The sequence below is a fragment of the Carassius auratus genome, chromosome 49 (genome assembly GCF_003368295.1).
Source record: "Carassius auratus strain Wakin chromosome 49, ASM336829v1, whole genome shotgun sequence".
NCBI classification, from domain to species: domain Eukaryota; kingdom Metazoa; phylum Chordata; class Actinopteri; order Cypriniformes; family Cyprinidae; genus Carassius; species Carassius auratus.
Window position 1 is genome coordinate 2,731,341 of NC_039291.1, and position 14,748 is coordinate 2,746,088.

Genomic DNA, 14,748 nt, shown 5'->3' on the forward strand with positions numbered 1-14,748 from the left:
GGCAGATTGGTCATTGTATGTCTGAGTTATAGCAACTTCCAGTTTCATGGCGAATCATCGAAATTCGCCAGGCCACCACGGACACGCCCATTAACGAAAACTCAAAAGCTTCGCAATTTAACATCGCAAAGGCCTTCAGATTAGGCATACCAAATTTGGTGTTGATCTGAATGAATCTCTAGGAGGAGTTTGTTAAAATACAACGCATGGAAATGACAAAAATGACACAAAATTTGCTCATAATATTAGTAATAACCGACTTCCTGTTGGGTTTCGGATTTTGCTCCAAGAGACTTTTTTGTAGGTATTGGAGAGTTACATGTGTATACCGATTTTCATACATGTACATGATACGTAGTTTGAGGCGCACACCGTTGAACGTGTATAGGTGGCGCTGTTGAGCCATTTTGCCACACCCACTTCTGAAACCCATATCAGATGTAAATTTTCGCCAGTTCTGAGGTGTGTGCAAAGTTTCATGACTTTTCAAGCATGTTTAGGCCCTCAAAAATGCGATTCATCTTAGAGAAGAAGAATAATAATAATAATAATAAATATAGCTGCAAGCAGCGATGTCGGGCTCAAGCCATCAGTGCAACGCCACCCCGGTGGCATCGGGAAAACTGTGCCCAGCGGGCATAAGCATTTACAGTAACCCTCTGACAATCAAGTTTTAAGGAATGCGGCAGTTAAAGGGTTAATCCGACCAATCTAGACTTTGAAATCACATACACAGAACAATATATATAACTTTAGTAACACATTATTTTTATATTTATAAAAAATGTATAAGGTGTGCATTATAGCTGACACCTATATGAACACATTACAATTGTTTTGTGACTGCAAGTCTTTCTTCTCAAATGCTATTGAGCTTCAAATTTGCATTTGAGCCCATGTGAAAAAGTAGCAAATTTACATATGACTTACAGTTTGTTGTAATAAATATCAAACATTCAAATTAATTGTGCATTATAGCTGTCACCTAGATGAACAATTACAGTTGTTTTTGTAAGTAATTCTCTTCAAATGCTACTGACGTTAGAAAAGTGTATAACAATATCACATGTAACTTTAGAGACTGTCCCTAAATTTGAGACTCTTGAATGTCCAATGTCAAGACAGCTTTATGCCTTTTTTTTTTTTCTTTAGTTTTCTTTTCTCTGTGTCGGATTGCTGATGTCCTATACCCAGGCATAGATGTCCATCCATCAATTACGAATATTCAGCTGCAAACATGAGGTGTGAGCGGTCGCGAGCGCGGATGGGAGAATGGCGCATGTTTTTTTTTTTTTTTTTTTTTTTTTTGAGCAACTGGGATGGTGCCCCCTCTGAGAGTTGGTGCCCTACGAAGACTGCATACTCTGCATATAGGGAGTGGTGGTACTATCTGGAAGATATATTCCTCAAACCATCGTACAAGAGGAGGTGATGCTAATCCTTCAAGAATCGCTCAAAAGCTATTTAAGTGTACAGTTTCCTTTTATTGCATATTGAAATAAATATTTCTGAATTCTGAATCAAACTGGGTTGGGTTTATTTATTTATTTTATGAGACAACTGAGACTTTAATCTCCTTTGTAATATATGTGCTTTTAATTAAACCAAGAACAATTTATTTATAGATGTATTACTGCTTAATAATGACTATTATTAAGGGAAAAGGATTTATAATCATGAACTATTTACTAATGCTTAGCTAATGAGTGCAGTTATTATAAAGTGTTACCAATGCATTTACTAATGTTAACAAATTAGACATTATTTTACAGTGTTACCAAATCCTTAAATAATTTATTAGTGTTTTGTAATGATTTTAATTACCTATAAGCATTTGTGAAATAGTTTTGCTTGCATTGCAGCTTTATCTGTCAGTTGAAGAGTTTTACTGTTACATCCATGAGATTAATAAATGTCATGTCACAGAATGTCATAGGTCAGTATCAAATGAGTTTGAAATTATTATTTGCAGCACAAATAAGGATTATTAGGATGTTTTTAAATCCCTAAAACTGTCAGAAAAGGATAAGGCCTAAGAGATTTCTTAACCTGTAATGAAAGGAAAAAAACGCCACCATTAGCAACAACAAAAACAATAACAATTTAAAATACAGATTTTTTTTCCTGATTATTAAAGGGATGATTAGGTCTCTCTCTCTCTCTCTCTCTCTCTCTCTCTCTCTGCCAGACAGCCCCTCCCTACAATCCACACACACTGTCAATCACCAAAAATTCACAGTCACCAACCCCCTCACACTCCCCCTCCCTCTCCCCCTCCCTTTCCTCACAAAGAACAGAGTGGCCAGAGTGAGATCATGTCAGTTGAGAAGTCTGATAGTTTTCACATTTTCTTTTATCCATACAGTGTTGTAAAGTCGTGAAACTATGCATATTTCCTCAGAATGATTTGATCTCTGTATGAACAAATGCTTTGAAGTGTTTGGAAGCTGCAATTTAAACATACAAGACAATTAATGTTTCCCTTTTTACTGTCATTTCAAAAAATCACCACGACAAAACAGTTCAAGCTAACCAAAATCTGTTCGCAATTTAAATTCCTCAATGTTTTTTCTTCATGTAGACAAAGTTTGGTGTGTATAGTGTACTTCCCCTGTGAGGAGTATTCATTAATTCACAAAATAATCTTCCCAAAAATCCATATTCAAATCAAAATAGCGGACTTCCTGTTGGTTGTAGCTTATGACTGTGAATTAGAAAGTTGTCCGTCTTGATAAGAACAATTTATGTACCAAGTTTGGTGTCTGTAGCTAAAACTAAATAAAATGCATTATTATTATTACTATTATTAGCTGTACACTTGATAAAAAATTTTCAATATAAACTTATGCAATTGTGTGTGTGTATATATATATATATATATATATATATATATATATATATATATATATATATATAAAAATTCAAGTGTACAGTTTTCTTTTATTGCATCTTGAAATAAATATTTATGAGTTCTGTGTTTGTTTATTTTATTTATTTTATTTTTTATTTTACATTTTTTTAGGAAGATTACAGCCTTTAATCTCCTCAAAATAAATGTGCATATAAACCATGAACAATTTAATTATAGCTGTATTTATAAAATGCTTACTAAAATATTAATTTTGGGAGAAGACTATATAAAGCATGAACTGACTATTTACTAATGCTTAGCATAGAATTGCAGCTATTATGAAGTGTTACCAATGCATTTACTAATGTTAACAATTGAGACATTATTTTAAAGTGTTACCAAATCCTTAAATAATTTAAAAGTGTTTTGTTATGATTTCATTAACCTATAAGCATTTGTGAAATAGTTCTGCTTGCATTACAGCTTAGTCTTCATCTGTGAGCTGAACAGTTTTACTGTTACATCCTTGAGATTATGTAAATTCAAATAAATGTCATGTCACAGGGTGTCAGAGGTCAGTATCAAATGAGTTTGAAATTATTATTTGCAGCACAAATAAGGTTTTTTAGGATTTTTTTTAATCCCTGAAACTGTCAGAAAAGGATAAGGCCTAAGATATTTCTTAAGCTGTAATGAAAACAGCACAATTAGCAACAACAACAAAAAAATAACAATTTAAAAAACAGTTTTTTTTTCTGGTGATTAAAGAGATGTTTAAGTCTCTCTCTCTCTCTCTCTCTCTCTCTCTCTCTGTCTGTCTGCCACTCAGCTCACACCCCTCCCCCACTCACACTCACACACACACACAGTCAGCACTCATACATTCCTCAAACAGAGTGACAGAGTGAGATCAGATGTCTGACAGTTTTTTAATTTTCTTTTAATCATACAGTGCTGTAAAGTCATGAAACTATGCATATTTCCTCAGAATCACTGGTTTTCTAAATGAAAAATGTTTTTTAAAGGTTTGGAAGCTGCAATTTAAAAATAGAAGACGATTAATGTTTCACTTTTTACTGTCATTTCAAAAAATCACCATGACAAAACCGTTCAAGCTAACCAAAATCTGTTCGCAATTTAAGTTCCTCGATGTTTTTTCTTCATGTAGACAAAGTTTTGTGTGTATAGTGTACTTCCCCTGTGAGGAGTATTCATTAATTTTACAACTGTAAAATCTCAAAAATACACATTCAAATCAAAATAGCCGACTTCCTGTTGATCGTAGCTTATGACTGTGAATTAGAAAGTTGTCCGTCTCGATAAGAACAATTTATGTACCAAGTTTGGTGTCTGTAGCTAAAACTAACCCCCCCACTTTTGACAAAAGGTGGCGCTATAGAGTGCCTCTTCCACGCCCTTTTAAAAGCTTTTGCCATGGTCTAGCAATCTTTAATACTGATATCTGTTTCGAGTTTCATGTAAATCTGAGCTAGTTATCTGCCTAAAAATCACCAGAACAGAACATTCAAGTTTGACACGTTGCCATGGCAACACTATATTAGATATAAATATCCCCATGACAGATTGTCTTCGGCCGTGTTTTGTCATTATTCTGATGAAGTTTGAAGCAAATCAAGTAAAAATAAGATGCTGAATTCAAAGCGTTCTGAAAATGATTCACTTCCTGCTGCCAGTTGGTGGCGCTATAACGTTGACTCTTAATAGTCACATATATACGATCGGTATCATACAACGAATAAACCAATTAAGTTTGATCAAATTCAGCAAATGTATGTGGATGTTATTAGACATTTCCTGTTTCTCATTTCTCGCCATAATTTCAACGCCTCGCCACGGGCAAACCGTTCGAGATATCAAAAATCTCTTCGCAATTTAGCATCCCCAATGTCTTGAGATCGTGTTCACCGAGTTTTGTGGTGAACGGGTGGAGTTCCTCAGAGGAGTATATCAAATTCCAGAGCATGTGTTTTTCATAAAACCCTAAATAGCCAACTTCCTGTTGGGCGGAGCTTATGACATGCAGTGTGAAAGTTGTTTGGTTTGATGAGTTATATATATGTACCAAGTTTCATATGTATACGTGCAAGTATGCATGATATATGGCCCTCGGTACTACAGGGGGCGCTGTAGAGCCCCTGTGCCACGCCCGTGTATCAGACTCTGCCCGGCCCTAATGGCCGCAGGTTCCAAGGTGTGTGCCAATTTTCAAGAGTTTTTGAGCATGTTAAGGACCCCAAAAGCCCCCGAAACCTTAGAAAAAAATTAGAAGAATAAAGAAAAAAAAAAAAAAAAAAAAAATAATCCTAAGGAAAACAATAGGGCTCTCGCCCTCCAGGCTTGAGCCCTAATAATAATAAACGGAGCAATTCCAAGAGGGTCCTCACACCATCGGTGCTCGGGCCCTAATAAAAAACAAAGCAGATACAAGAGGGTCCTCGCACCTCGGTGCTCGGGCCCTAACCAGGCAATTATAATGGATGGTTGTTTTTCAACTAAATATTGTATAAAATGCTTGTTTGATGCTGACATATTGATTCATACTGCTTGCAGACCAGCACTAAGAATCAATCCTTCCATCAAACTACATAAAAATATCTGGTATCATACAGGACCTAATTAAATAATAAATGTTATTTAATGCCTAATCTCCAACTATTATCTCAGACACACAAACATACCCCAGGCTACACAGAAGGTACACCCTTACATTAGGCCTAATCTGAACTTTCTCTGTGTTCTTTAACACACAGTGATGTCTTAAAGTGGTCATATGAAGCAATAAAAAAATTTCCTTTCTCTTTGGAGTGTTACATGCTCTCTGTGTATAAATAAGACCTGTAAATTTGTCTAAAATACTAAAGTCTCAAATCTAAAGAGATTTTCTTTATAAAAGTTAAGAGTCAACCACACCCTCCTAAAATGACTTATTCTAAGAAGCCCCCACAGGTCTACATCACGATGTGGGAAGGTTTGCATAACGCCGCACAAATGTTCATGCAAAGAAAGAAAGACATAACTTTTATACTATTAGGCAACTGCCATGTTGTGGAGTCGCTGTGTGTTTCGTTGTGAAAGCGAAACTACTTTTGTTTGGCCTTCCAAAAGGACACAACTAGAAATCAGTGGTTAAGTTGTATTAACAACACTGTTCTGGAACCGTTCAAGCCAAATATTCAGATGTGTGCCATGAATTTTTTGGAGGATGATGACTGTTTCCTGAACCAGTAGCCTACAATGCATCTCTGGCACAAAGGCTTTTATTATAAAGTGGGGCTTTAAAGTTCCAACTTTGCAAGGACAGTCTGGCGCTTCTGACTTCTGTATGTTTTTTATATTTAAAGTAATTGCCAGCAGTGTAGAGTAGGCTTGTTGTTCAGAAATACAGACATGGTTTTACGTTTACACAGCGCGATACACAATGCAACGCATAAAAACACAGTATAAGTCATTATAATCATAAATGATGTCCCCACTGGATGCAACAAATTCCTCGTTTATAGTGATTTTTTTTTTTTTTTCATCTAATGATGTCCGTATCGCAAACTAATTATTCTATTTAACTGGATCTTCTTTGTGAACAGGTCAAACCAGTTCACCAAAACGAACTGAATCGTTTGAAATGGTTTGCATCTCCAGCATGCACTAATCCACAAATTACTTAAATTAGTCCGTTTATAAACGTGCCTGACACAATCTGAAGCTAAATAAACCAATATTCCAATGTATTTAAATTACTCCTAACAGTTCATTGACTGAACTGCTGAAAGAGAACCGGTGATGGGATGTGCATGAGCAGAGCAGCTGGACTGAGTCTCATCATGCTGGGAGACGGCATCACAGTTTGTTAATGGAGGGCATAACATTTCCGTCACATGCTAGATGCATTCGGCCTAATACAACGCACTGGATAGCTGGCGAATCAGAGCACTACTCGCTTTTTTAGAACGATGAGCTTTGTAAGAATCGACATGTTTCAGAAAGGCAAGATAGGGGAGAAACAATAATGTAGATTATGTTGAAAATAATTCATTTTTTAACCTTAAACCGCATAAACACATTGCATTACATGAAATACACAAAATTATGTTCTTTTAGTAAAGTCATATGACCCCTTTAAGCCTCAGTAAACAGCTTGATGACTTGAGGGGCTGTTCTTAACCCACAATTCCCTTTTTCATTCTCTTTATTGCTCTGTTGAGGCAATCCAGTACACAGCAGCATGTTAGAGTAATTATATTACATAAGAGTCAGTCATAAGAGTTTATGGTTGAGGTACGGTATGATCTCAGTCTGGCCGCATCAACCCAATTTTTAATCCTGATCTCAATTACAAGTCTTAAAATATACACATAAACAAAACAAACCAGAGTTGCCTTTGAAGTGATTCATGTTTCGCTGTTGCCAGTATTGCAAAATTGTACAAAAAACTACTACTGCATGTTGAATTAAGTCTGCTCCGAGAGTTAAAACTATTTTGGAGGGTTTTCAACTTTATTTTTATTGGCACATTTGGAAATTACAGTAATCAATCCCGTCTGAAGGTAAACAGAGGCTAGAATTGTCTGTTAACTTATTTATTCCCATACGGACTCAAGTTTTTCATAATCAAGCCAATCTAGCCATACAGGCTGCTCTCCACATCAATGTGAGAGAGAGAGAGTGGGAATTTTTAGGCTGGTGACTGAAACTGGAGCAGTATGTAGAGTAAATTGAGCAGATTTGCCATAAGGTAATGACCTTCATCTGCTTTAGTCAGCTTGGCAGGGCAGAATAGCAGATTAAAAATGGCCATGGAAGCACACTATTCTCCTCCCAGTCAAAACAGAGCTTGAGATAAGTGGCTTTTAAGGGCATATGCTGAGAATGGAGTGTGAGGTGAGGATGACAGATCAGAGGAAAGCAGGGCAGGGAAAGGGACAAGAAAGCAAGAGAGAACAACTAAGAGATGTAAGTAATGTTAAAATGTATAGTACATTGAGGAATTAATTGTGAATCAATCAGGAAACCTAACACTCTGCTCTGCAAGTCTGTTCTTGTCTGGAAGATCGGACAGACTTATCAGAATGCAGCAGCATGCCTTTTTCATGCTGTTAATACAATTATAACACCACTGACACCCAAAGGCTCAAACGTTGACTTAATATGCACATACAGGGAAATAATGTGATTTTTGTAATGTAAACAGTGAAAACTGGTTATTATAATAAGCTGATATTTGTGAGTTATCAGCTTACTGGTGTGCATGTAAACATGCTTATTGGCTACATTTACATGCAACCAAATAATCCATTTGTAATCGGATTGACGGCTCAATCTGACTGAAAAGCCTTCATGTAAAAATCTTAAATGATCCAATTGCGCTTGATTGGAATGACATTTCAAACGGATTGAAGGGGGTGGTTTATTCATTTTCTAATACGATTGAGAGTGCATGTAAACACACGATCGGAATGAACTCCTAAATTGAAAGGACTGCACATGTGCAATTACACAGAAACAGCGTAAAGATGATGCATGCCTCTTCCTTTTGAATAAAGTGTTGTAAAAATGCGTGTGCTGTCATTATGCCATCATATCCTTACACTCAGCAACTGTAAAGTGGAGGAGGACAACCTGCCACCTGTCCTTGTTTTGGATTCTCATCTGCAGGCAAACCGTTTTGGGTGCAGGGAGGGGCATTTGTTTGCATGATAAATATGAGCAGAAATGAGCAGATAAATATGAATTCTGCTATTAAAAACAAATAAAGAAACCTTGTAGGAGAGTGGTTCTTATGTGCAAGAGAAACTCTATATTTGTGCAGTTTGCGCATGTAAAAAAAAATGAAAAATAAAATATAAAAATTCCGATTTGAAGCTTGTGACATACAAATGTGCACATCAACCTGATCACTTTATTTAGCATTCATGTAAACACTACATTCAGATTCATCAATTAATTATTTGTTAGATTCAACCAACAACAGAATGGTACATCCAACATAAAGTTCCATCATGATCAAGCAATCAAGCAAGGAATCCATGGAAGCTTTCATTGGCCAGGGCCTGCCCATGAGGCTGTTTGACCGACATGTCAAACCACTAATAACTTTTTATTCGTTCAGCGCCATGTTTCGGGGTGTGGAAATGTCGCCACAGTAAGAAGATTCTAAGCCTTTAACTTTAAATATTTAACATACTTTTGAAACTCCAGTGTTTAGTTGATCCTGATAAGCGTTTGTCGTCATAGTTGTGGCTACTACAGCTTTCGTCTTCTGTGATCTTCATGGCATATTTGTTTCAAGACGGAAAACTAAAAGAACACACACAACGACTTTGACAATCCTGAAGTGTTTCCATTTTTGAGTCCCATATACATCAGACATTTAGCCAAAGGTCTGTCTGAGGCTGAGACTAACTGCTCATGACCCAGCAAGAAAAATTCAAACTGACAACAAAATGGTCTAACAGAAAAGAGAAAGGTTTATTCAGAAAGTAGGGTATTTTACCAAAAGTGGACTTGATAATTTGTTTGTTCAATGCATAGAAATGTCCGTTTGTCTCATCTATCAAGAAACGGTCTGCACTGAAACTAAACCCACCACGGAGAAAAGTATGCAAGCTTGCAAGACCAAATGAGATCAGACAAAGTGTTGAAGATCAAAATTGGACTATCAGCTCAGCAAAATACATTTGTACCCCAAACCCAGTTGAACCAGTCACCCGTTTGAGCTAGCTTTCAGGTAGCTAAACTGATTGCAAACAGCAGTAGGTCATTCAGTGATGGCGAATTAGTCAAGAAATATATGAATGCTCATGTGGAGAAGGTGAGCCCCAATAAGAAAGATGTTAAAAGCAGTGAGTCTGTCCGCAAGTACAATCACCAGACAAATTGAAGAAATGGGGGATAATGTATATGCCCAGCTGCAGGAGAAAGTTAAAGAATATATATATATATATATATATATATATATATATATATATATATATATATATATATATATATAATATTATATTTATATATATTTGCATTAGCACTAGTTGGGGGGGCGATACTGCAAAATTTGGTATCGATCCGATATCAAATACATATAGGGTCAGCAACGCCGATACCAATACGATACTTTTATATATATATATATATATATATATATATATATATATATATAAAAAAAGCTTTTGTGTAGGGGAGTGCACTAGGTCTATGTCATTATTTCTGAAAATCTGAAATAAAAAATAAAATAAAATTAAGAATAAAAAAAATCTCTCCTCTGGTTATAAAGGAAATTAAATAAAGTGCACACAATTATTACTGAAGAACAAATATACCTATGCAATTACATTCCCTGAGCCCCCCTTCTGAATGTGCTATCAGTTTCACTCACTCTGTCCGCTGCTCCTCGGCGCGTTGTGTCAGTGAGTCACGTGACGACACAACAACGACTCACAGCAGAGCAGCGGGAGTGGGAGGAGTAGCAAAGTGGCCCAGGATGTGAAAGCAGCGTTTGCTCAGGATTGTAGAGATAAAAGACACGAGCAGAGTATAATGAACGTAGATGAGAGATATTTAAATTAAAATATCGATTCGATTACATTAGTATCGATCCGATACCAATACCAGTGTTGGTATCGATACTATCGATATTTAGATCGATCCGCCCACCCCTAATTAGCACTGGATGAGAGCAATGATGTGCAGAAGGAGCTGGAAGCCCTACAAAGTCTCAAAGGTTTTATGAAAGGGGAGCAACAAACGATGAGAGTATTAGATCTACTGTAGACTGGTCCAAGTTGGCCAGCATCAAATGATGGTGCTCCTTGTATGGTTGGTGCATTGTGGGGGCTAATAGAACACATGAATAGGTCAACCTGATAGTTTTGAGCCATTTTTACGAGCTGCTTCCTGAGATATACAACTTTTTTTCTGAAAAAGGGCAAAACTGTCCCAGAACTGATCAATGCAGAATGGAAATGGGACCTGGTCTTTTTAATAGCTGTGACAGAAATATTGAATGGCCTCCACTTGCAACTACAAGGGAAAGGGAAACCAATGTGTTACAAGTGCAAAAGCAAGACTTCCCCCATCTCCCTGTTACCCTTAGCCTCTCAGCTGAGAAACCCGTGGCCCCAATTCACCACTGAAAAGTCAGTGGAATTGCTGGAAATGTTGAAGTTGGAGTTTGATGTGCGATTCTGTGATCTACATGTCTACGCTAAAGAAATTAGCCTTGTCCAGAGGCAGTTTGAGTTGGCTAAATAACAGAAATGTGATGTTCTGAATTGAATTCTATGCTGCCCTTCCTAACGAGACATACCCAAATATCAAAAGGCATGCAGTGAAGATGTCCACACTTTTTGGCAGCACATGTGGCATCTGTGAGCAAACCATTTCACGCATGAAACTGATGAAAATTCAAATGAGATCAAGACTCACTGATGAACATTTGGATCAGCTGTCAGCTGAGACTGTCTGTGACAGCGATGAAACCTGACATTGGACTTCTCAGCAGCCAGATGCAAGCCCACAGTTCACACTGATTAATATGCATAAGTATATGTTTTGATTTCAATAGAAATTAATATATAATAATATAATGCTAATAATAATAGTAGTAATTGAGTAATAATGCTATTTTAATAGGCTATGTATCTCTTGAAAAGTAATGATCATTTGTCTGTACGTGGATAACAATATAATAAACTAATCTTGCATTAGGAAGCATAATAAATGCATTTTAAATCATCGTAAAATCTCCACAATAATATTGGTAATCACTCTAGTCCTCACAGAAAGACAGATTTCTGGCATTTAAGCCTATCTGTCAGCTAGTGTGTTACCCCAACCATTGTGTTTTGTGTGAAAGGACCAGCTTTGGTACTTCCCAGGGGCTTCTCAGGTTTTAGTGTGTTTGCACAGAATGTGTTAGTATGCATTTAATTTTACAGTTCAGAAAAACTGATTGAAACAGATACTGCCAATGGCACTTCCCAAATTTAAAGGTACAGTTCACCTAAAAACTCCACTCCCCAAATTCCCAAACTTGTTATGACAAGCACTTTTAAATCAACTACTGTGAACAAAAAATTAACTTTCATAATATGGAAAAGAGCAGCCAGTATAAAACATTCAGGTTTGGAATGACATCAAGGTAAGTAAATGATTTCAAAATGTTAATGTAAAACATTTCTGCATAACTACTTCTGCTATGGAAAACAGGCTAATGTACCTAATCTCTGTGAAAATTCGTAGAACTTCTTTAGTTTGCCAACTAGTGGCACCACAGCAGCCCACGCCTGGTCTTGTAATGCTTCGTCATTAGGGTTCTGGATTGCCTGAAAAAACAAACACAACATCTTAATATCACAACAGCTGCCGAGTTATAAGCAACGTTCCAAATGAGTCCAAATGAAACATATTATTAAATGACTGTATGAGGTTGTGTTAGAATTATGTATGTGAGATGAGGTTTTCAAATGATGTGCTCATGAGGGTGGCAATTTGAAGATGTAACTAATGTGAAATACAAGCACACAAGAGGTTTGAAGGTTTTTTCATTACATTTTTCCATTATGACACTGGGCAGAACATCTAGTCAATGTTTTTCTCTCTACCTCAGTGTGCTTTTAATTTCCAAATACATGAGGCTCATTAAAATAATTACTGAGCGTGCTGACATAAAAAAGAAATACACCACATTTTATTCAGCGAATTAGATCAAAGAAACATTTGAGAAAAATTTAATTCTGCATTAGACAACATTCCATGGCAACTGCATCTGTATAGCAACAGTATCCATGGCAACAAGAGTATCAATCACACTGACACTCACTCATACAGAGGCATGACTGAGCAGAGCAGAGAATTTGGAATGATACAAACACAGTGTGATATGTTTTAAAGCTACCAATATTATTCCTTTAACTCATTTTTGTGTGAATTTATGTACATACTGTAAGGAGACCATTTTTGCATGAACAGTTTTATAGGTGCATACGTAAGTCGAACATCAGCAGACCTCTGTTATCTTGAGACTGTGCCTATACCTCTCGTATCTCTTGGCCCGCGCCTTTATATGCCTGTAGTTCGTCAAGTATTCCCAGTGCATCCTTTAGGACCACATCCACTTCTTCCCACGTTTTACGCTCTGCTTCTGTTGGCTGAGCATCTGGAGGAAGAGAGAGAGAGAGAGAGAGAGAGAGAGAGAGAGAGAGAGAGAGAGAGAGAGAAAGAGAGCGAGAGAGATAGAGAAAGGGAATAAATGGCATAAGTTTCAAGATCTTTAATCAAAACATCTTTCAAGGTCACATTTAGTCAGTGTCTGACACATTAAAAGTGAATATTCAACAAATGAACAGGAATCAGAGCTTTATAGAGAATGAGGCAAGATTAAAATGAAGGAAATAACAAAGATAGAGTATTTGGTGACACTTTGCACAATATATTTAACCCTGTGTTTGTGCTGAATAGTAAGCACACTGAAGAAAGGGTATTACTGTAAAAGTACTCTTCAGAACTTTCCATTCATTTAAGAATTTTTTTTTTTTTTTCTCATGGTTTCCATAAAAAAATATTAAGGAGCACAACTGTTTTCAAAATTCATAATGATAAGAAATGTTTCTTGAGAACCTAAATCAGCATACAAGAATGATTTCTGAAGGATCATGTAATACTGAAGACAATTCAGCTATGTCATCTTAGACATAAATTACATATTAAATTATAATAAAACAGAAAACAGTTACTTTTATTTGTTTTGTTATATTATTTCACAATTTTACTTACTTATAATAAGTAATACATTTTTGACCAAATAAATGTAACCTTGGTGAGAATGACATAATTATTTGAAAAACATCAAAACAATCTAACCTTAATAACATTGCAGTGAAATTCTTATTTACGGCTAATTGCTGGGGCATTTAAATGTTTTATTTTATTAAAAGTTTATTTAAATTTCTATAAACCATTGCATTTAAAAAAATAACCACCCAAGACAATATAAACTACAAAATTAGATTTTTGAAGTGATCACTGTAAATGGACTTCACTAGCAGACATTTTTTTAAAGTGATTTGGTTGCTCACATTTGTTTAGATTGACTCTACAAGTAGGTATGGACAGTAGTTTGTACACTTATATAATTTGGACTTATAACTCAAACTGGTTTGGAGTGACAAGAGTGAGTGAGAAAATTATGAGAACATTTGAATTTTGGGGTGAATCCCTGGGGATCCTAAAGAGTAATTGAGTCAAACATTTACAGCTAAGCCTGTTTCATATATTTAAATGGCAATGTGTGGAATTTTCAATGGTGGAAACTAGAATGGCCCACATCTAAAGAGAAACCTCCATGAGACATTGGCAGCTGTTAACTACAGCTGGCTTCAAATGCAAGTTAAGAAATCAAGGGCCACCTCTTTTCTCACCGAGCATTCAGATGCCAGACATTAAGAGAAACTCTTAGCTTTTTTGTCTGTGTATCTTTTTATATTGATACAGTAGCTCTTGTTCCAGTGCGCTGTCTATTAGAGTCTCTTGTACTCCAGCCCTCTTTATTAGCATATTACATAACATTTTTCTTATATGTGTCTGACTGTTGGGCCACGAATGAGTCAACGGTTTTGAGGTGACTCCGTATAACCCGCTGTCTTTCTTCAAAGGAATAATTATATGACTTAAAATTGAGACAAACATGGTAAGATGGAAATGTTCTGTGGGCAAGGGTAATAAAGGCCAGGAAACTCTTATTTTCTACTGTCTTATTTTATTTTTGGTTCATTCACCATCCTCCGCTTTGGAGAGGGTTTTTGGGTTCAAACAAATGAGATGGTAGCAGATTGTGAGTGGTTCCCAGGGGAAAGGAGTTTAAGATATTATCAAGACCCACAAGGGGAACT

At 36.3% G+C, this 14,748-nt stretch overlaps 1 protein-coding gene across 2 annotated transcripts in view; it reads right to left on the minus strand.

Moving 5' to 3' along the window:
• The window catches only part of LOC113066041 (protein FAM49B), an 84,156-nt gene that overhangs the window by 9,807 nt on the left and 59,601 nt on the right, over positions 1–14,748 (minus strand). For both annotated transcript variants that reach the window (XM_026237624.1, XM_026237625.1), the window contains 2 exons: positions 12,895–13,016; positions 12,078–12,183 (listed from right to left, as the gene is read on the minus strand). In XM_026237624.1, the coding sequence (XP_026093409.1) occupies positions 12,078–12,183; positions 12,895–13,016 (228 nt within the window). The remainder of the gene's footprint in view (positions 1–12,077; positions 12,184–12,894; positions 13,017–14,748) is intronic.